We start from the raw sequence: 23714 nt of genomic DNA on the forward strand, positions 1-23714 counted from the left end.
AAATGTATTCAACAGGACCTGCTGTTTTTACTGTTTGCATTTCATGCTTCTGCTTTCTACAATGCATGAAGTTATAGTGCTGTTTATATGAAAAACACTGTGATTATCAGAACACGAGTAAGTGTTTGAACTGTAAAACTACAGTATTTTGAAAACCTAAATATAAAATGGAAACATGTTGCCAAATACTTATTTGATACAGAGACACATTGCCAAAAGCTTGTCATACTGTATCATAATTCTGTCATTTTATCCTGAGGCTGGTTGATTTTTCATGAGCTTAACTGTGCCTGATTAACTTGTGTTTTATGTTCTTTTTTAGCTTTAGACAATTTTAGTAGTGTACATTTGTTTTCAAAAGACCCGGAGAAAATCATAATCTCTCCTGAATAACTAAAGACACTTTGAAGAAGAGATTGTACTAAAATATATGTCTCATTATCAAATATGATTGGCTGCTTTAAGGGAATGTACTTATAAAAATAATCCAAAGCAGAACATTTTGGTATGAAGTGAACACATATACAACTTGACAGGTTTGTTTTTAAATATCTCAGTATGCAATGGCACTTTTTTTGTGTGTGTGTGTGTCCTGCCATTTTTGTTGTTTTAGGTGATAAACTATGTCAGAAAAGTGGCCCCAAACAAAATGTTTTCTGTCAAATACACGAATGCTTTCAGACAACTTTCCTATATACAGTGAATTCAACTTCTGTTTAATAGTGAATAGAGAATTAAATTAACTAAATCTTATTTAGAATACATACATCTTTCAGTGCACATAAACCTGCAAGTAATACCAAATCTCCTTTTTACTGAGAATGACATTCATGGAAAAATTAATGAGTGTGAACAAGTAACTGGTATTTGCACAACATTTAATTTACATACTTATTTATTTTGAACTGAAGCAATGCATATCTAGTTTAAGTAGACTAAGTAGCCCCAGTAGACTCCCACAGTCTGCAATGATCAGTATCTTAAGGGCTTTCTGATGCAGAAACAACATTGTTATCCTTACTGCTCCTTGGTACATTCTCCCATCAGTGGTTCTAATTCCTTTTTGCATCCACCATAGGATTTGTAAAACTGTGTGCCATGGTCATTTCCAGAGAGTGTGTTGTGTCAAAAGGTATCTTCTTTTGCATATTTTACATAGCTGTCTGATTAGCCTCTGAGGGAAAGGAACACCATGCAATTCATGATTTTACCATGCTGTATTGTCCTTAGCATCACGTCCCTGCCTGTTTGTAAACTACACCATTTTAGAGACTGAAAAGTCTTTATTTATTTTGTGTCTCTTCACAGAGACCATTCTGCACTTTGTTCATCCTAGGGCTTCTTCGTATTCCACTACCTCTTTTCTGCTGGGATCAGAAGTGGTTCTGGTAATAATCTCTTCTGGTGATACTTTCTTCCAACATTACTTCCATGCCTAACTAGAGCCAGGGATCTCTGTCATGTGAATTGAATTTCCATTTATAACATTGGCTTTGGTAGAATTTGCTACCAACGCTACAGAGTAGAACTGGTTCCATTAAAGCAAGGGAACAAGTTTGGTCACTCCTTTAGAACAGTTTCTCTGTCATGAGATTTAATATGTGGAATTTTTTCTTGAGATCCTCCAGCTGGTTAATTTGTGTTTAGTTTCCACCTTACCAGTAAGTACCACAAACTAGGATTTTCCTTTCACCTTTGCATGTCACATTTTCCTGAGAAACTACTGATGTTTATGTAAAGGCATGGGGTGCTGCTGCTGTAATTAATATATCCCTACTGACTGCCAAGTTACTGTCTCTAAAAGACAGAGGCCAATAAATATTTAAAAGTGATTTAAAGTTTGTGCATATAGTACCTGTTTTGTGGAAATCTTCATTGCTGAAATAACAGTGGGTTCCTGGGGAGGGGGGAAAGAGTTAAAATATAAAATGAGCTCTATAAATACAGAAGTTCTGGTAGAACACTATTTGACTAAGTTAGAAAACCTGAAATTAAACTACACATTCTTTAGTAATGGTCCTTCTTGCTGTCTTTTGCAGTGGAATATTTTCAAGTTATAAGTGAATTAGAATGCGTGTACGTATCTCTCATGTTATGTTTATTGTAGACATATTGTTTTAAATCATTGTTACCATTTCAAAGTGATTACTTTGTTACTAGTTTCACATTTTGAAATTAAATTAATCTTTTAATATTAAAGCTGCATTTAAATAACCTCCTAGAAAATATAAAAATAATAATGTCTAAAACAAAATATATATACTACATATTTAAGATTATAATACTGAAATAAATAATACTTTTTAACCATATAAATGTGAAAAAAAAATCTGCAAAATCTTTTCTTGTAAGAACAAACTATAATCACAAGAATAATCTTGTTGACTGTGCTGCACTATTCACATGAAACAAAAAAATAAAGTTCTTCATATTTACAGAATTCAGAATGAAAACATACAAGAAGTTTTGTTTATTGTTTGTTTGTTTCCCATGCTGGCATATCCATTATTTAATCAACCAAGTGGGTCACTAGGAGAGTTATTCCTCTCTTGGCTGTATCTACTCTTAATTACATTTATCTGTATCAGACTACTATCTACTTTCTTATATAACAGACTGTAGCAAATATTTAGCAGAGTAAGTATATTTAGATCTATTAAAGATATATTATTTATATGTTTTAGGCCCAGCTGCTTGAATGGATTTTCTCCAGAGAGTAAAAATGGCATCGATTTGTTATGAAGTCTGCAAGTCAGTTCTGTATGCACTTCATTCCATCTGAAAATTTACTAATGATCTCATGCATCATGGTTTTGGTTATGTAAAATAATAAAGTACTTATTAAGCTTTCACACTTATGTAGCTTTCAACTTGCTTATCCTGAGAGAATTTGGTATGGTTCAGTGGATGTTAAGCATGTGGACCTGCATTACTAAATGGGTTAATATACCTTATATTAAAAAGCATCAATTAAGTGTAACATTTGAATGAAAATTGAACTCATTGGTTTGTTTGCTCAGCTGTTCAGAGAAATATTGCACAAATGGGGTTAAAAGAGACATGTTATCAATGTAAAAGATATGGAAGTCGTTCAGTTTGGTGGAATTATAAATGAAAAGCATTGTACTCAGGACATTGCTGTTTAAGCAACAAAATCCATTCTTTTTGATGCACTTAAGGTATACTTAAAATCTATTGAAAATGTATTTCAAAATACATTGAAAGATATTTGATCCTATGCAGACAAATTCTGCTTATTACACTGCAGTATGTTAATGCCCTCTTTAAGTCTTAAATGTATGCCAAAGGAGATAAATGAGCTTTCAAGTAAATCAGAACACCAAAATCTCTTTGTGCAACGAATAAATACATAAGTAAAATAAAATACTAAATTTGAATTTGCCATTTTCCATAGCACTTCTGTAAAGTCTTTTTGAAAGAAAACTTTAATTCCATTTATTTCCTTTCCTTCACTTTTATATTTATTTGATCTCCTTTAGCTTGGCACTTTCTACTTGATTTGGGGAAGAGACTTGTACATTATCAACAATTGCCAAATTACCCTGCATTAATGTAATGACTTTTACATGTATAAGAAAGACAGACAGCTGGGAACCACAAATTATTTGCTTCATTTTCTTCTCATAGTTTTTACTTTATTTTCAGCTGAAAGAAAAGTAAAAGGGGGGCAAGAAAAAAAAAAAAAAAAGTGGACCTTAAAAACAAAGATATCCATTTTTCAGGGCTCAAAATAGTGGTCTCTGTTCTGCCCTCGGGAGAACACCTGCAGGGACACCATGTGATAAGGGCTTTAAGGGCTTGCCCACCATGTACACATCATCTTCATGCCATCACATGAACTCAGTGCTCCTGTACACGTAACAGCCCCTCAGAAGTCTGTGGAATGTTAAATAGTGCCGTAAAACAGCACAGACAAAAAGTAAGTGATTTGTTGTTGTGTACAAAATAGAGACGGCCCTGGGATCTGTCTGGAAAGTGTTTGAAAGGTTTACTTGGCTTCCACTAGTGGGAGTGCCTATAAGGATGCTGTATTTTTTTAGGTGGCCCAGACAGAAAAACTAGAAGAGATTCGTTTTCATGAAAAGTGTTAACAATTAGGGAATGTTCACGGTGTCTTGTGTCAAACACTGAAAACAAGGGTCTCAAGTCACTTTTGAAAACATGAACACTTTCTTTGTTTCTGAGATTATTAAGAATAAGAAAACTGCGCAGCTCAGTGTTTTTCATAAAAGTTATGTTATGCGATAATCTAAATAGCGTTTAACTATTAAATAAGAGTTTAGACTTCTACACAATTCTTGTATTGTGGGAGAAAAGAGACAAAAGAGACAGGCATTATTGACAAACTTGCACATATACTTATCTAAGTACTGCATGTAATGTCTCTCAGATTCATAGATACTCATTTACATTTTAAACCACAAAACAAGAGGCTAGAATAACTTTTTTTGTATATCGTTAACCTCCAGCTAACACTGAAAGTTCCAAGGTTTATTTTGACTAGTGTCTGGGTTTGCAAATGGCAAGCTAATTAGAGGGGTATGCCAGGCTATCCCTTGGCTAGATTGCAAGAAGTTCAGTTTGCAGCTGTCCACAGAGAAATCTACAACTTGACACTTGAAATTTAGCTGCACTTACCCGAAAGACTGTCATTTCTTCCAGCAAGACTTCCTCTAATTCGTGCCAAGTCTCCTTAGGAATTGAAACCACTTTAAGAACTGTTCCAATATCTTGAAAAAGAAAAAAAAAAAAAAAGAAAAAGAAAAAAAAGTTTTCAGGTGTTTATGAAGCCTACTTCTGTATGTATCAGAGTAATCATAGGCTCTTATATGTAATTATTTCACATATAAAGATTGTCAAGCCACATATCACTGCACTTTTGTATCACATACTATACTGCTATTAAGAAAGAAAGAAAGAAAGAAAGAAAGAAAGAAAGAAAGAAAGAAAGAACAAAAGAAAGAAAGAAAGAAAGAATTTCCGTAGTTTTTTTTTTTTTTTTAATATCAAGATTCAACAAAATTAACAAGAAGAGAAATACTACTTTAACTGTTAAAGAATGAGCAGGACTGAAATACTATTTAAATGACAGTATAAAATGACAGATGTTTCAGTCACTTAATTGAGGAAGGAAATGCAGTAACTTTACTCAGCCATGTTTTATTGTCCATTTTGAAGTATGATGTTTGTCATTCTTAAAATGCAAGTGAAGATGTTGTCAGAAGGCTCAGTATGGATATAAAAACATCTGGACAAATGTTGCTAGATAGATGAAGCTGTTAGATCTCTTAAGTACATATGATCTTCCCTGTGTCAAACAAAGTACCTAAGATATATAAGCCCCTTAAGGCGTCTATATTACTCTGTGTATTTTAGGTGAGGGGTAAAAAGCAATCAACTTGTATCTTCTGTTTTAGCAATAGGTGTGTGCCAGTATTTTAGCACTATATCCATTTATATTCCTGGGAGGGGAGGGGGGTTGCAAGTGGCTTTAAACTGCACAATACCAAGACTTGAAATTCCCAGAAATCAGGGGGAAAAAAATGATTTAATCACTGCAGACTCTGAAATGGCAATAACTCTGGATGTGACTTTTCTTTTTAACCAATCAAATGTAGTACCATGTAAATATAGGAATAACAATGACATCCCTAAGGACATTTATTAATAGTTTATGAAGATACAAGGTATATTAAAATGGATAATATTCTCAAAATAACAGAACTATAAAGATCAGCATTCTTAAAACAAGCATTAAGTTATAAAAACACAAAGTCAAAACATAATTTTAATATATATATATATGTTGAAACTTCTAATGAAAAAGATGACAACTCACTTCAAAACTGAAAAATACAGGTAAAACTGAAACACATTTCATAGTGTGAAAATGTTATTTTTTTAACTTAAGCATCTTAAAAGCAAATGATCTTGTGAGAAAATTCTGGTATTTCAACTTCTTTATATGAAATTTTATCTTTTTAGAAGTTTAGAAAATATATTTTTTTTTCCTACATAATATCTGCATCACTGTTTTCTTTCATTAGTCACAAATTCATAGTTTTTGTTTTAAAAGAAAAGAAAACAGTTCTTTCTAAATTAATATATATTTAGCTTTATTTAGGTAGCTACATGTACAAATTAAGCTAGAAAAGATATTAGGTAAGTTGTTTTTGGAAGCGGTTTTCATTATGGTTACTACTACAAAATGAATACATTTAATTCAAGAAGCAGTGAGAACACTACAGAACAAATGCAACATGAACTTTAAAACAAGAAGTAAAACCTACAACAATTAATGGAGAACAACAGATAATTTAGCATTAGTTATATTTGTAATATAATGGTTGAGTTCATTTCCTTAATTATCTTGATAATTTGATGACTGTGGTTTTGAGGAAAATATATGGGTAAAAGAGAGAACTGTGATCTAATAAATATGACAGTACAGTGCAGTAATTTATCATGGTTGTATTCTGTGTTGGGCTATGTCTGTCCTCAGTCACAGTCCATCAAATTCCATATTCTAGAAATATAGGGGCATTTTTGAAGAAACAGCACAACTGATATTGTGAACTTGAGTAGGGCACTGAGTAGACATGAGTTCCCAACAAAATGTTTCAAAAAGAAATCTGTGTTTTAACTGAATTTTACAACAATTACTATCACTTGATGCCAGAGAAGGCCTCTGAGGCCAAAAGTAATCACTATGGAAACTCTGGTCAGGCCAAAGGTACTGAAGTGGAGCTTTATCTCAGTTCTACATCAGGTTTTACAGAGTAGAGTTTCAAACAATTTCACACAAATGGAATCAGGCTTCTCCTTTAGGATCAATAGGCTCTGCCGAGTAAGATAAGATTACTGTTATTAATTTGCTTTACTGACAGATGTACCTTGACTGTGCCAAATGATCCTAAACATCAGACATTCAGGATATGCATTAAGTGCGTATCTTAAATCCTGTTTTTTTTGTGTGTTTTTTTTTTTTTTGTTTTTTTGTTTTTTTTTTTTTTTTTTTTTTTCTCCTGATATAATTTCAAGCATTCTGATATGATTTTTTTTTCCACTGTGAAACACTCTGGTGCAATCACAGTGGGAAAGAAACTGTTTGACTGAAGATTTCACCCACAGGAAAGGAAAATGTGACCACACTGGATGCCTATTAATTATGTTGTGTTCAATTATTATCAGTTATTCAATGGAAGGAAAAGAAAAAAAAATCCTCAACATACTGAAGTTCAGCAGAATGAAGGAATAATGGAGATTGCTGCAACAGCAATACAGATAAATTTATCTAATCTGATGGGACAGACCTGAACAGAAAAATCCAGTCATGTCCCAGAGAGCTTAATTCTGGTTTTGTCATAGGTCATCAAGTAGGAAATTGCACTGTGACTAGGATTCCTAAGCTACTCCCCAGTTTGCTCTTTGGGGAAGATGTAGTATGTGCTGATTGTGTATCTGTTTTTGCTTTCTTTTACTTTGACCAGCCAGCTCAATGCAGCTCAGTGCAGTTTTGTGGCAACAAGCCAGACAGGGCCTTAGTTCTTCCTTTCTTATTGTGCCCCTGCATGGAAGATGCCTCAGTCTGAAAACTGCAGTAAGGACAGTTTTCTCAGAGCAGTGTAGAGTATCTTTTAAGCACCAGCTCCAAGCACAGGTGTTTTAACACCTATTCTTTTCTCATTAGGGATAAGACCTCCTCCTGGAATAACCTTCTCCTGGAAAAAGAACAATTTATATTGACAATGGTAGTATTTCCAGAAGCATTAACACTCACAAAACTGTATTTTTGGTGCTGAAACATCTTTTGGCAAGTGCAAGCAATAACCTTTCAATATTTTTCTTGCAGTTTTGGGGCACAAATAGCATCCCAAATTGTATGGGATGCAGAACACTCACCAAACAGCTGAGTATTAATGGTTTAGAGAACTGAGTGTCTGAATTTCCAAATCAAATGTAAAAGCTAGAGATTGAGGCTTCTTCAGAGGGAGACCTCACCTGACTGATTTAGATAAAAACCACCATACATAATGATAACTGTCTAAAAGTTGTGTTTCAGGTTTAAGCAAGTCTTCCTGTACTGCCTGAAAACAGACAGGAACTTCTACATAACTGTTTGTGTTACTCTAATAGAAGTCTTGAAGAAAGCACAAAGAACCTCTTTCTGGAAATACTTATCTTTCTCACTTGCAGAAATCAAGGCATCTTTTTTAGACTGAATGCCAAACCTTGGTGAGATAACTACCACTTCCAGAGGTAGACATAAATCAGCTCCTTATGTTTGTTCTACATCCTACCCTAGATGTTGAATGGATTGTTTCCTTCTGCCAAAGCCAAGGGGAGTACTGTCATTAATATTTTTGTGGGCTGAATCAGGTCATAGAAGACTTGTTGAAAGGCACAAAACTGCCAATTGTAGATTGCATTAAACCATTTAGTGCGTGATGGAAAATATATGTGTTGCGTAAAATCATATGAAACTACTTTTCAGTGTTTTATGCAAGAAAATATTGTAACACTGATATCTAATAACTCAGTTCACAGCTTTAAAGCACTGGACTTTTTTTCTGCAAAGCTACACTTCCTGAAGTAAATGTTCTGAATTGCTACACATGCAGTGTGTTTTGTACACAAAGTTTCATCAGCTCTCAGTTTTCCTCATAATATATTTCAGACATCAACATGAAAGAGACCTTGAAATTTATTGCTCTGGAAATCTGACCCCAGGTCTAGAGAACCAGAACTGTAGGCAAGTCAGAAATTGGACTGTCATAAAACAGAGCCAGACATTTTTTTTTTCAGTCCAAAGCTGAAAAGAAGTGGTTGATGTCGGGTTGTTTTGGTTTGAATTCATGATGTCAATGGCTAATTATTAACAAAAGTTTAAAATGCTTTTGTTGAACATAACTGAAACAACAGCAAACTAATACGAAAACTTCAAAGACGAAGAATCAGATGCACCAACTACTAATCATCATAGGCCTTCTGAAGCCACTGAACTAAGGTAAATGCATATCAGCTAATTTCTGGTCATTGCTATTTCTTGTTATTACTTTTCTGGGAAAATTCTCTTTCCCAAGTGCGTATTTCCACTTTGGATGCAATGCCTAGTCTGCTTCATTCTGCAGCACTTCTGAAAAGTGCCATGTTTCTATCTGAATCTTCTTAAAACATGTCTTATGTGCCAGTTATCTGAATCTTAGGTAAAATTATCTACTCTTCTGGCTAAAGAACTGGACATCTTAAAGCAATATTTGAAATACTTGAAAGGCACACAAGACATTTCCCGCACCTGGAAACTTGCTTCATTCATGTTAATATTTCTTATGATGTGCTTCAAAATGGGTACCTCAAAAACTCCATTTTAATACTAAATTATAATTAATAAGGTAAGATATTTTTAATAAAATTCCCTAATAACCGTAGTTGAAAAGAGTTTGATCTTACTCCAGCTGGCAAAGGTCCTAAAGAATTAAGCTATGCAGGCCACGGCCTTAACCTGTAACAGCAAACGTATAAAACAAAAGGATCCCCACACACAGTTTTGAATCTTGCCCCAGATTTTCATGGGTAATCACTGGAACATAACTCAGTGTTTTATCTTTCAGAGTATGAAATTTTATCTGATCTATGCCTTTGTAATGTCTGAAAGAACACATAGTGTAGATTCAAGATTGGCACTCACCTGTGCCAATGAACATCACATCATATTGGCCATCTTCTGCGTCTACTCGATCTACTACTATCTGTGTGAACTGGTAATCTACATCTGTTTTGATCATGATTGGACGATTGTTGATAGGGAATACTGGGTTGTACATGGCTGGATGACTTCTTGCAAATGTTATAACTTCATCAGGAAGGTCCTTGGTGGAATCAAAGCCTCCAAATGTTTTACTGGGACACTGGGAAAAGAAAAAAGAAAAAAAAAAAAAAAGGAAAAAAAATAAGTATTTTGCATTTTAATACTGAAGAGTAGAAAGATACTACCAATCTATTTCATCACAATCATCATATCTTCAGTTTATAATTAAGTGTGACAAGAAATCTAATTGTTTCATGACAGACAGCAAAAGTTGATTCTGCCACTAAAGGTCTCTATTTTTATTTTTTGTTTCATTTTGGATTTAAAACAATATAGTTAACAGGATGTAAATGATTTTCATAAATCATTTTCGTTTCTACCATGCAGTGCAAATGGATTTTCATTCATTTACTGATTAGTGTTATTCTTTAATTGACAGAAAGAACAAACTCTGAATTTTATAAAATTGTTCAGTATAAAACAATCAATTTCAGAATTTCCTTATCTGTACTGCAGATAATTAATCAGTTATGCCTTCAACTTAGTTTCAAAGCATTCTCTGCTGAAGTTGACTGGTTATCACAGAATTGCAGAATCACAGAATTGTAGGGGTTAGAAGGGATCAAGAGATTGTTGGGTCAACCTCTCTGCCAAAGCAGGTTCCCTAGAGCTGGTAGGCAACTAGATAGGCATCCAGAGAAGGAAACTCAACAACCATCCTGGGCAGCTCCTAGAAATCAGTTTCTCTACTAGTAATCAAGCTCTGAAGTGCCAGGACAATAACCTGTTCTACTGACTTTATATTCATGATTGTCTTAATGAGTTTGAGTCATCAATTTAGTCCTGATAACATGGATCCTCTTACATTAAATTATCTCTACAGATATTCTAATGTGTGCAGTTAGCAAAGGGTTTGACTAATCTGACTAAATGTGACACATGCAGTATCAATGAGCTACACATTAAATAAATTAATTAATAAATTAAATAAATGAGCTACACATTAGGGTCCCTTTAACGTAAATGGAGAGAATAGACACAATTTATCCCAACTTAAATAAAACAGTAAGTTTAAAATAAATTCCTCTTTAAAATAAATAATCCCTTTGCCACCTTATACAGCTATGAGTGGGCCAACCACTTTTGTCTCTGTAATCTGTGAAAAGCAGGAGGGTTTTGCCATCATTCTTCCAATGTAAGAAAAATATAAAGGCTGAGAAAGGAAAAAGAGGTAAAACCATTGCTCTGGTATCCACAAAAATATTCCTCTACTTTCACCTACCTTATTTTCCCACGAGGAGACTGAAGGACTGTGGCTGATCACCACCATTTCTCCCTATCTCTTCTGTAAAATTTCTAAGTATTTTATGAACACTTAAAGGTTACTTTAAAATAACCATTTAGTAATGTATTAACACTGTTGAAAGGATGAAGAAAATGAGCCATAATTAGTCCAAAGATACCAAGAAGACAACTGATTGTACCTCATTACTAATCTTTACACAAATACCTTTTAAAGATATCTACGACTCTGAAAGACAATTGACAATTATTGTAATTGCAGCATTTGAACCTGAAATACAAACAGGTGCCCTAGATAATTTGCCTTTATATGCACATATAGAGTATCTTCCAACTAAACTAAAAACCTAGAGGGCAACATCTTATTAAACAAGAATCCAGCCATTTCAGGATGCTCAGCAGAAGAAATCAATTGCCTTTGCTATCACCTTGATCCAGATTATTAATAATTCATCAGAAATGAAATTAAAAAATCAATGTTGTCAAGAAGAATAGTTGTTATACTCAACAAAATGATCCTTCAAGAGTGGACATGTAAAGTGTAAATTGTCACTTTTTGGCATATTTGTTAGTAAGCAAATTCCAACACTGTCCATTACATAGGATGGAAGAGAGGGAGGATATTCGATTAATATATATGAATCATACTAAGCAGAAAACAAGTTTGTTATCCATTTTGTTATGTCAACATTTTAAAGCCTTTCTATTATTATATATTCTTTCTCTCTTGTGCTGATCTATTACTAAGATAAAATCAGATACACTATTTCTAATCATTGTCCAAACCATTGCCTGATTTTTTTTTAATTTCACACTTCAATTGCTTTAAATTTTGATTCATATTCCAACTGCAGTTCAATTCTAATTACTGAGATTAATTAGATGATGATTAACTAGATAATATAAATTATTCTATATAAAATTCTATAATAAAAAGACCTTATAGTGGTCTTCCAGTACATAAAGGGGGCTTAAAAGAGGAGCTGGAGAGGGACTCTTTGCCAGAGTGTATAGAGATAGGACAAGGGGGAATGGTTTTAAACCAAAAGAGGGTAGATTTAAATTACATATAAGGAAAACTTTCTTCACTCTGAGGGTGGAAAGGCACTGGAACAGCTTGCCCAGAGAAGCTGTGGATGCCCCATCCCTGGAAGTGTTTAAGGCTAGGTTAGAGGAGGCTTTGGGCAACCTGATCTAGTGGGACACCCATGACAGGGAGGTTGGAATTAGATGGTCATTATTGTTCCTTCCAACCCAAACCACTCTGTGATTCTATGATCACCACACAAGAACTATATACTGTTAATTTATTTAACTTAACAATATTTAACTTTATATAATTTAATATTTAATAAAATAAATATAATTTAATATTTATTAAATCATATAATTTAATAATTTTTTATAATAAATTATATGTTAATTTATTATATTAATATTTAATAGTAATATAATATTAAATTATATTATATAAATATTTAATTTTACAATATATATTGTTAAGATTGCCACTTGCCGAGGCGATTGGCTCTGGGGCAGACATGTTCTGCAGCGGAGTGGAGGATCGGGACAGGCAGGGTGAATTTTTCCAGCATCGAGCCCACTTGAGGGAGCCGCCAGAACCCTGCAGCCCTCGAGAGGGAGGCAAACGAGGCGTAGGCGGAGCCAGAAGCGCCCCCTCCCCAGCCGTTCAAAAGCTGCCCTTAGGGAGTGCGGCGACAGGATGTGGCGCATCAAAAAAGGAGTGGTGAGGCAGTTTGCGCAGGCAAGGCGAGCAGAAAGGGCAGAGAGTTCCCCCATGCCCATATGAACAACTCCTCTCCTCTAATAGCAGTCTACTGCTAGCTAGGCTGCAATGGTCTCCACCAGGCACAGTGCTCTCTCTAGGAAGTCTGTACACACCCAGACTGACTGCCCACCCAAAAATGCAGCAATTCAGGTCTCTGGGTGCAGGGAGTGTCTGAGCCTTTTGCTGCCATCTTCGGGAGGCAGAGAGACTGTGTGTGTGAGGTGCAAGCAGGTGGATGACCTGGTCGGCCTGGTGGCAGAACTCAGGGAAGAGGTTGAGAGGTTGAGGGATATCAGGGAGTATGAGCAGCAGATAGACTTGTGAAGCAACTCCCTGCAGGGCCTGAAGGAGAGGTACCGGGGTGAGACACCCCAATTGGGGGTGGACTCCCTCCCCTGTCGCTGTTGGGGATCTAGGAGTTGAGGAGGAATACACACAGGTCCCTGCTCGACATCTCAGGTGATGCACCCCCCTGCCAGCCCCACCTTCCCAGGTGCCCTTACACAACAGATTTGAGGCCCCGGAGTTTGAGAGACCGGTAGGAGTGGATGAGGTAGAAAGTCTACCCAGGAGGATGCCTAGGGCGAGGAAGTCAACTCAGGACTGCCTCCACCAAGAAAGAAAGAAGGGTGATTGTTGTAGGCGACTTCCATTCTTAGGGGAACAGAGGGCCCTATTTGTCGGCATGACCCTACCCATAGGGAAGTCTGCTGCCTCCCTGAGGCCAGGGTGAGGGACATTGCCAGAAAGCTTCCCAACCTGGTTCTCCCCTCTGACTGTTATCCTCTTTTGATAGTCCAGGCTGGCAGTGATGACATTGAAGAGAGAAGCCTGAAGACTATCAAATGGGACTTTAGGCGACTAGGACGGTTAGTGGATGGAGCGGCAGTACAGGTAGTATTTTCGTCTATCCCTACGGTGGCAGGGAGGGGTACAGAGAGGACATGGAAAGCCCACCTGATAAACACATGGCTCAGAGGCTGGTGCCAACACAGATTTTATTTTTTTTTTTTTTGATAATGAGGCGCTTTACTCGGCACCCAGCCTGATGGCCGCAGATGGGTCTCTAAGGGGAAAACAGATCCTAGCCCAGGAGCTGGCAAGGCTCATTGAGAGGGCTTTAAACTAGGTAAGAAGGGGGACGGGGCTGAAACAAGGCTGGTTAGAACTGTGTCAGGAATAACAATGGCAAGGCTGGAAGAGAAGGCAATGGCCCAACTGAAGTGCATCTACACTAATGCAAGCAGCATGGGTAACAAGCAGGAGGAGCTGGAAGCCATCTTGCAGCAGGCAGGCTATGACTTGGTTGCCATCACGGAAACATGGTGGGACTGCTCTCATGACTGGAGTGCTGCAATCTCTGGCTATTGACTCTTCAGAAGGGACAGGCAGCACAGAAGGGGTGGTGATGTGGCTCTCTATATTAGAGAATGTTTTGATGTTGTGGAACTTGAGGCTGGGAATGATAAGGTTGAGTCCCTATGGGTTAGGATCGGTGGGAAGGCCAACAAGGCAAGCATCTGTTATAGACCACCGAACCAGGATGAGGAGACAGATGAGGAGTTCTACAGGCAGCTGACAGAAGTTGCAAAATCGTCAGTGGTTGTTCTCATGGGGGACTTCAACTTTCCAGACATATCCTGGAAGCACAACACAGCCCTGAGAAAGCAATCTAAGAGGTTTCTGGAGAGCGTGGAAGATAGCTTCCTGACGCAGCTGGTTAGTGAACCTACCAGGGGAGGTGCCCTGTTAGACCTTCTCTTCACAAACAGAGAAGGACTGGTGGGAGATGTGGTGGTTGGAAACTGTCTTGGGCAGAGTGAGCATGAAATGGTAGAGTTCCCTATTCTTAGCAAAGCCAGGAAGGGGACCAGTAAAACCACTGTATTGGACTTCCGGAGGGCTGACTTTGAGCTGTTCAGGACACTGGTTCGCAGAATCCCTTAGGAGGCAGTTCTGAAGGGCAGCGGAGTCCAGGAAGGCTGGGCACTCTTCAAGAAGGAAATCTTAATGGTGCAGGAGCGGTCTGTCCCCACGTGCCCAAAGACAAGCCGGTGTGGAAGAAGACCGGCCTGGCTGAACAGAGAATTATGTCTTTAGTTTAGGAGAAAATAGAGGGTTTATAATATTTGGAAAAGAGGGTGGGCCACTCAGGAGGACTATAAGGATGTTGCAAGACTGTGCAGGGACAAAATTAGAAAGGCCAAAGCTCATCTGAAGCTCAATCTGGCTACTGCCATTAAAGACAAAAAAAATATTTTTACAAATACATCAACACAAAGTGGAGGACTAAGGAGAATCTCCGTCCTTTAATGGATGCAGGGGGAAAACTTAGTTACAAAAGATAAGGAAAAGGCTGAGGTGCTTAATGCCTTCTTTGCCTCATCTATGGATTTGATAAATGGACCACAAGAAATGGCTGCATGGTCTCACTCAAAGAGCTGTGGTCAATGGCTCAGTGTCCAAGTGGAGATCAGTAACAAGTGGTGTTCTTCAGAGGCAGTATTGGGACTGGCACTGTCAGGTGGCATGGACAGTGGGATCGAGTGCACCCTCAGGAAGTTTGCCAATCAAGCAATCAAGCTGTGTGGTGGGATTGCCACGCAGGAGGGAAAGGATGCCATCCATGAGAGACCTGTACAGGCTTGAGACGTGGGCCTATATGAAATTCATGAATTGCAACAAGGCCAAATGCAAGGACGTATATCTGGGACAACACAATCCTAAACACAAATAAAGGCTGGGAAGAGAAAGGATTAGGAAGAAGAGAAGTACAAGGAAGGCCCTGAGGAGAAGGACCTAGGGGTGTTGGTTGATGAGAAGCTCGACATGAGCTGGTAATATGTGCTTGCAGCCCAGAAAGCCAACCGTATCCTGATTCCACTTGTATCAAAGAAATAATTTTCACATTCCAAAAGTTATACATGAATAAAAAATATCCTCATAAAGGTTGCAGAGATGATCTTGATCTTGAAGTCAACTGAACTCTTCTGTTTAGTATCTTCATCCAGTTGTTGATTTTCAATATGCTATGCTAAGAATTTTGATAAGTCAATAAAAGTTGACTAGGCTATACCTTAACTGGACTACCAGGGAATCCAACAGACTAAAACAAAAACTACATTTTGGTAGGAAAAAAAAGGCCTTTGGACACAGCTGAAAGTAGAGTCTTGGCAGCATAAAGGAGACAAAATCAAGACTAAGGCTTTGTATCTGAATTCATATAAAATCAGTATGAATTCATGATTCAAATTTGGTATATATAAAAATCCTCCCTTCTCTTCCAAATAATGCTAAAAGGTTAAGTAAATAAATAAAATTCTGTAGAGTTTAAAGGAAAAATCCTGGCAACTTATTTGTTAAATATAAAGCTGATGTAGAATTGTTTACACAGTTTTCCAGCTTTTCAAAAGAACCTTTAATTTTCCTTTTCTTTACTCCGACTGGGCAAGTCACCAGATGCTTGGGAAGTTCATTGGCACCTCACCTATGAAATTCCTCAGATAATTCAGCACTGTTCAGTGAGAGCTGGAACTGAATCACTGTAAGTTCAGTGTGTTTTGTTTTTGTTTTTGTTTTTCTCCTTCTCTTTCCCTTTAGGGAAAAGGCAGCTACAAGTCTGACATCTAAAGGAACTTCAAAAAAATTATTCTTCTCTATTCTCAACACATCATTGAAAGTAAATTCAATTTTATCACTTTAGAAAAATAAAATCTCCGTTGTGGTCAGAGATGTCTCTCATTTTTAAATTCACTTTTATCATACTAATACAAGAGAATGAGTTTTGTGAATACAAGAATAAAAATTTTTTCAAAGTGGTAGACACAATGATTAGAGTCATTGGCAGTGGAGAAACTGATGGTCTCAGCCACTCTTATTAACTTAATTTTCACTGGCATAGCTTCTTGCACTACATGACGCAACTGAAGGGTTATGTAGAATTTGGGAACACATTCATCCTTATATAAGAAAGTAATTTACAAGGAAATCCCGATGTCTTTGCATGCTCTTGGTGAATCTTAGTATATATATATTACAGTGAAATTGTAAGTGTACAATGCATTCTGAAAAGGCAGTCAGAAAAATATATATCACTTATCTATATTTACCTACTTTGACAAAAAAAAAAAAAAAGCAAAAAATCATGATGACATATCAGCTTTAATCACTGTAATTTAAAAAAAAAAAAAAAAAAAAAAAAGTTTAGCATCAAGAAAGAAATAAAACCTCCCTTGTTCTGTCTTTTAACTCTGGAAAGAATTAGGAATTCCTTTAGCAGAGGAAGTAGAAGCTGGGAAATATGGCTTATGGCTGTCAGGGTACCACTGTTTTCTTTTACATAGGAGGTCACTTTTGTTAGGCTAAGCATATAGACTGTCTACCTGCTGGAAATCAGTTAAAAAAAACAGATTTGAAATAACATTTTTAAAACATAACAGAAAATCAGATGGTTTAAAAAAGAGAAAGGATCAAAACTATTCCTGGTTTGTTTCCTGCCTTATATTTAAGAACGCTTTTAAGAAATATTACAAACAGATACATTATTTATGTTTCTATTTATGTTTGCATGTGTATGGATGCTTTATATTCAGTAATGATATTCCAGGATATAAATGGATCAAGCTGATTTACACCAGCTAAGGAGCTATCCTGATGTATACAATAAATGCTTTTCTCATAAATTCCCTATCTTCTTAGACTAGTGGCAACTTTGAGGCAGTTAAATACTTCTAGAATGTGATGATATCAGTTTGCAGTTGTAGATATGTGTGTCTCATATACACCAATATTTTAAACTAGAAACGGAAACAGGTAGAGGCACAGATTAAAAAGAAATGACAGAAGAAATCAGTTATTGTTACTCTAACATTCATTGCAGAAATATGTCTTACTGTACTAGACTGAATGTTGCAAACAATTCAGTGTTTCTTAACAGTCAGGCAGATGCTCTGTCTTCTGTTCATTCTCACCAAGAATGGTTCTGCCAGTATTTGGAACAAATGCAAATTCCAAGGAGACAATAATGCAGAGTAATTTATTACACATTTGACTTTCAGCAAATTCCTGCAGCCATAGCATTGCATCCTGCAGCAAAGCATTGTTATGTTGACAAGAATGCCAAAATAAAAGTCCAAATTAAATTAGATCACAGATATACTGACTTCATATTTTACAAGAAAATCAGTAAATTTTGGACCTGGAGAAACTTTCCCTTCTGACACTCAGTCTGGGTCATCTTTTTCAGTTTTTGTTTTGGATCTCAGCTCAAGGACCATATAATGTGCGAAAATATTTTCCATGGTTTTCTCTTTTAGATTACTAGATTTCTTAGGGTACTTACAGTTCCTGGCCGTGGGTATGGCACTCGCCCTTGGTAGGGAACCCACTGATAGTTTGGGCCATCTCGGTGTGCATAGGGACCAAGAAATACCCTCCTCACATCTGTCATGCTGTACATACATACTGCTGACCCCTTGAAGATATTACTGAAAATAAGGGGAGAAGAAGTCAAATCAGGTTCTTTAAATTATCAGTCGGTTTAATCAGGTGGGTGAGCTATGGGAATAACAGCTTGTTGCTTTCTAATTTATTACATGTGTTGATTATCAAAACTCTGACATGTTCTCGGAACAATCCTAACTCACCTCTTGTGAAAGTTCAGTATAACTGATATGATCTCTCAGACATTGTGCTAAGCAAACGGCTACTATTCCACTATTAAAAACATATTGTCCCCACAAGTCCAAAGCACTGGTCTGAGTAAACTTCACCAGGGCTTGTTGAAGATTGTTGAGTTCTTTCCTACTCTTTACATTTTTCTATTTTAATTTACTTTTTAGCAGTCTCTTTTGTAATTTTGTTGACCTACAGACAACAGTTTGGGTAGCACACATGCAAACTTCCGTGTTGCTTCTTACCTTGAAATTTCTTAACAGGAGACAACAGCAAGCACTTATAATTCTTCCTTTTCTATGCCTGGTTATCACTAGCAACATTTTGTCTGTCTACAGACGGAATCTTTCATCCTTTATAGATAAATGTGGCAATGCTCTGTGTACCTAGTATTGCAAACCTTCCTCAGGCCAAAGCTACAAGTATAATTTTGTTTCTGATGAAAACACCATAAAACCAAAACATTCAAGTCACAGTTACATGTGATTCAATAACAGAACTTTTGAAAGATTTTTAAAACTTTCAGATTTCAGCAACCTTTTTAAGTAATACTTCATTGAGTAGCAAAGTTCTAATATTGTGGATTTTCTGTTACCCTTCCCAAAAACAAACAATACTGGTGCTTATGTTACTTTTCCAGGTCTGTGTAGAAAGGACTACAAATTCTTATCTCCACTATTAAAATGCAATTCAACAGCAAGAACAACATGAGAAACCAATAATCTTTGTGATTACTTGCTTCAGAGTGATGATATACATTGCCCGAAAGAAAAGAAACCTAATTAATTACTTCTTTCTGCTGCTGACTTCTCAGTTCAAAGGTTAAGAAAAATTTGTGTTTCTTAAAAACATTTTTAACTAAGAGACCTCTTTAAAACAAGCAACCACCCAAGCTTCCATGTAAGTAAAATGATACATTCTGTACCTGGAAGTTGTAAACACTCCATAGACTATTGGATTTTTAGGGTCTTTTGAGTTCATTAGGAACACATCCTCTGTAACAATAACAAGAGACAGAAGAAGAAAATAAGTAACATTCTGTATGGATAATACCAGAAAATGCTGTTATATTCAAAGCCACTCTGTCACTTACGTAGTTCATCAAAGTGTGTGTCAATGCCATTGGGTCCTGGCACAGAACAAATCAAACGTGCTTTGAGGAAAGTCGTCCATTTGTTAACAAGACTCCTGTGTCCACCAAAGTCATTCTAATAATAGAAGTATTTTGCATTAATACCTAGTAACAGTCTTTGAAGGATCAACAGAGTGCAGAGAAAATATGTTAAATAATCACAGGGTGTTACTTATAGAAAACAGAAAAAATAATTCAACTTCTACATATAAAAACATAATTATGATGCCAGACATCAATTCTGAATTAATTTTATTTTACACAGGATCACCACATAGTTCACAGTATCACTTTATAGTTCACAACATTTAGAGAATAATAATAACAATAAACTCCCTATATATATTATATATATAAAGCTGAAAAAAAGACAGACAAGCAGAATATTTTACCCCAGAGCTCCCAGGCTGACATGGCTTGCTAAGGCCTACAGGGTTCATTATTTTTAGCTGTGTAGCAACAAAGTGGATATACTAATTGCATGTGAACAAAGTAGGTGGAAATGCCAACACAGTTGCATTGATGCATAATGTCTGAGTAGAGTTACACCAAGGAACTCATACTTACAAAGTAACTGGTTTTCAAGCAGCCATTTCTGGATTTGAGGGATAAACTAAAATTATCAAAGAATCACAGAATTGTCTAGGTTGGAAGAGACCTCAAGATCATCGAGTCCAACCTCTGACCTAACACTAACAAGTCCTCCACTAAACCATATCACTATTACGTGTATGGATTAACATAGAATTTTAATGTAAACATCCTACATGCCAAAGTTACAACATTTATGAATATAATTTAATTTGTAGGGTTTTTTTAAGTCTGTCAGAAAATATTTGGACATTTATCAGTGTGGGTGGATGATTCAATCTGCAATCATTAACAGTCTTCTGGATAGTTGCCCATTTCTACAGCTAAATTAAACAGTTATTTTGTTGAATCTTCCTTTGCCTCTGTTTTAAGGATTTTCACTAATGTGGAAATGGAAAAGTATTAACATTCTTTAAAAATAAATTTTTCAAATGTTTTTGGCCTACCTGGAAGTATCACATTTCCTGTAAAAGGTTTCTTCTGCAGAAACATTCTAAGCATCAGAAGATGCCTAAGATTTTTTAAACATAAAGTCATAGTTAAGCTTCCCCAAATGGAAAGGAAATAAATATTATATCTTTGCCTGTATCCAATAACTATCACTCTGCTTCACTACAATGCCAGGGCTAACACTGAATAGTTTACAGGCATGAAAATGCAGTTTCCAAAATTGCCGGTGTCCTGCTAGTACATTCAATCTCACACAAAGAAGACATCATTTTACCTTACAGATCTGCCCTATTCTGGCATGAGTGGCTTTTCCAGTGTGCTCTCCATCAATTGCATTTTCACGGAAGAAGAAATAGATTTTGTCATCTTCTGGATTATCACTTTCTGGTATCAGGTGAGCACTAATGAATCTAGGATCTGAGAAGACAATATCATTGTATGTGTTACTATACCATGAATAAAATCACTTACCTTCCTTACGTCAAATAAATGTGACTTTGCTTCCCCAGAATCAATCTCTGCATCAAGTAAGAAGTATATCCAAATTAGGTATGTCATTACCTATAATGTGACATTTATATTCTTTTTATCTCTAATACATATAAACGTTTACTGTAGATATTTAATGGACTGACCTTAACCTTATCACTGGAGCAACTAAATATTCATGGAATCTCATAAATGAATGGAAATGGCTTCCTAATTCAATGTAGATATTATTGACATTTTTGTTTTTTTGTTTGGATGCTTTGACTTTTGATCAATAATATTTCTGTAAGTCTTTCATAAAATAAGATAAATAATGAGACAATCATAATAAAGAAGAATATATAAAGAAAGCATTTTATAACAAGAAAAGAGTGTCCTATTGTAAAAAAAAAAAAAAAAAAAAAAAAAAAAGTATCTACTAATCTACTCGAGTTCTTAAAATATTGTATTGTTATTTTTTAAAGATTTTTTTTTTAGAAAACTTTTTTTTTTTCTTGACAATTAGATTGATGATGTTATTTGCTGACGAAGAATGAAAATGTTTAAGGTGCAAACACACTTATTAGCTATTAAAAAAAAAACACATGGCAGTAAGAAGTTTTGGGATAAAAGTTTGTAAAATCATAAATGTAAATTTATGTCAGTGGTGAATCTGTCTCATCACTATTTTACAGAGATACTTCAGCTGGTATCTTTCACTATATTTGGAAAAAGAAGGCATATCCAACAGATTTACCAATCTGTTTTATAGCCATTTTACATCCTGCTGGGATAATTAACTGTGAACTATATTTAACTGCTCAAAGAGTCCTGTTCCTATGTGAAATTATAAGCTATTTCAGTGTCATGTATTAACATCTTTTCAGTGTATGTTTATTGCCATATAGTCATGGAAATAATGAATTGTAATTTGTTTTGCCAGTTTGCACTAGCTGTCCTGTGAAACCCATTGCCTTATTAAGAACAACAGTGTTTGTAAGCAACCTTTTTGATATATTTATATATATGCATGTATATGCTTAAATGTGTCTATTACATGAACACACACTGCATTGTATTTTTATGCTTATGTTTTTATATATTATATAGAAATGGCCATACTGACTTACACCAAGGTTTACTTAGATCAATATACAGACTCCAGCATCAACCAAAAGAAATTATCTGGGACAAATTAAGAATATGGTAGGTCCAAATAATACTTTCAAAGGCCAAATAATACTTCCACTGAATAATTTCCCTGCCTCCAGCTATTTTCAGCATATCTGATTCCCTGCTTGGCTGCTTGTCTAATGTGTTTATTAACTCTTAAAAATTTTCCATCCAGGTATCTCTTCAGAATTAATTCACAGTGTCCTTTTTCAATTTGTCACTAAGTATATAATCTAATAAACTAAAAGCTAATTCTGATTTTGTGGTTTGAAGATGATTCTTACTTACTTCATTTTCCTACATTTGAAATTCCTGCAGTTGTGGGTGAATTGTGCTCTTATAGAGATGCTCTTATACAATGTTCTTTGTTGAATTACCGGTTCTTTTCTATTAAATCCTAACATTTAATGCAGACTCGACTGTTTCTAAGCAGAAAGCTAAAATTTAGTAGAACTTTATGTGCCATAACCCCAGAATCTCACTCTTGATTGGTAATGCTCAGTCCACAGTCCATCATTTTATATGTGAAGATAGGCCTATTTTCCTCGTGTCTTTCCCCATGTTGTTTCACTATATCATTCATCAGGAATAATTTAATTTGTCATTTGATTGCTTAGCTACCCAGTTGCATAAGATCCTTTTGTAATTCATCACAGTATTTCTTTGTCTCACTGTGTTGAATAATGTAGTATTGTATGAAAACTTTCTCATCTAGCTGCTCAACCCATTTTTCTTTTTTTTTTTTTTTTTTTTTTTTAGGAACATGTTGAACAACAAAGACCACAGAAAAGATCTCAGTGGAACTGTGTCTATTACCTATTCTCTATTAAAATAAATCTTTTTAGACAAACAAAAACATTAGAAATCTTTAAAGAGCTTAAGCTCTCCATCTCTAAAACAGGAACTCAAGCTAGCCTTAAAGTTACATTGACATGAGGCCCTAGATAAATAATATCTAGATCATATTATCACAAAGTTAATGTATGTTATTTTTATATGATCTATCACCAAATGGCAACCTGAGGAAGGATTCATCAGAGAAAACAGACACCCAGACACTGGTCTGGGCTACTTGATCTGAAGAACTGGTCTGAACACATAAGGTTGTTTATACAATCTTAAGGTCTTAATGAAAGGGGTAAAAAAAACATTCAACCAAAATCTAAATACATTCCCAAATGGCTGAATGATTTGTCTTCAGTACAATGGGTTTTGTAAATCACAAGATATCAAATTCTAACATAAATCACTATATTGTCAGACATCAAAATTCTAACTTTACACTGGCTTGTGATGAGCCCATGGGG

At 35.7% G+C, this 23714-nt stretch overlaps 1 protein-coding gene across 3 annotated transcripts in view; it reads right to left on the minus strand.

Annotated features, from left to right (window-relative positions):
• The window catches only part of SEMA3A (semaphorin 3A), a 342073-nt gene that overhangs the window by 18311 nt on the left and 300048 nt on the right, over nucleotides 1-23714 (minus strand). For all 3 annotated transcript variants that reach the window (XM_082760949.1, XM_082760950.1, XM_082760951.1), the window contains 7 exons: nucleotides 21041-21183; nucleotides 19687-19801; nucleotides 19519-19588; nucleotides 18262-18406; nucleotides 9710-9929; nucleotides 4660-4751; nucleotides 1856-1897 (listed from right to left, as the gene is read on the minus strand). In XM_082760949.1, the coding sequence (XP_082617075.1) occupies nucleotides 1856-1897; nucleotides 4660-4751; nucleotides 9710-9929; nucleotides 18262-18406; nucleotides 19519-19588; nucleotides 19687-19801; nucleotides 21041-21183 (827 nt within the window). The remainder of the gene's footprint in view (nucleotides 1-1855; nucleotides 1898-4659; nucleotides 4752-9709; nucleotides 9930-18261; nucleotides 18407-19518; nucleotides 19589-19686; nucleotides 19802-21040; nucleotides 21184-23714) is intronic.

Source organism: Aythya marila, assembly GCF_965140915.1.
Source record: "Aythya marila genome assembly, chromosome: 1".
Lineage (NCBI taxonomy): Eukaryota > Metazoa > Chordata > Aves > Anseriformes > Anatidae > Aythya > Aythya marila.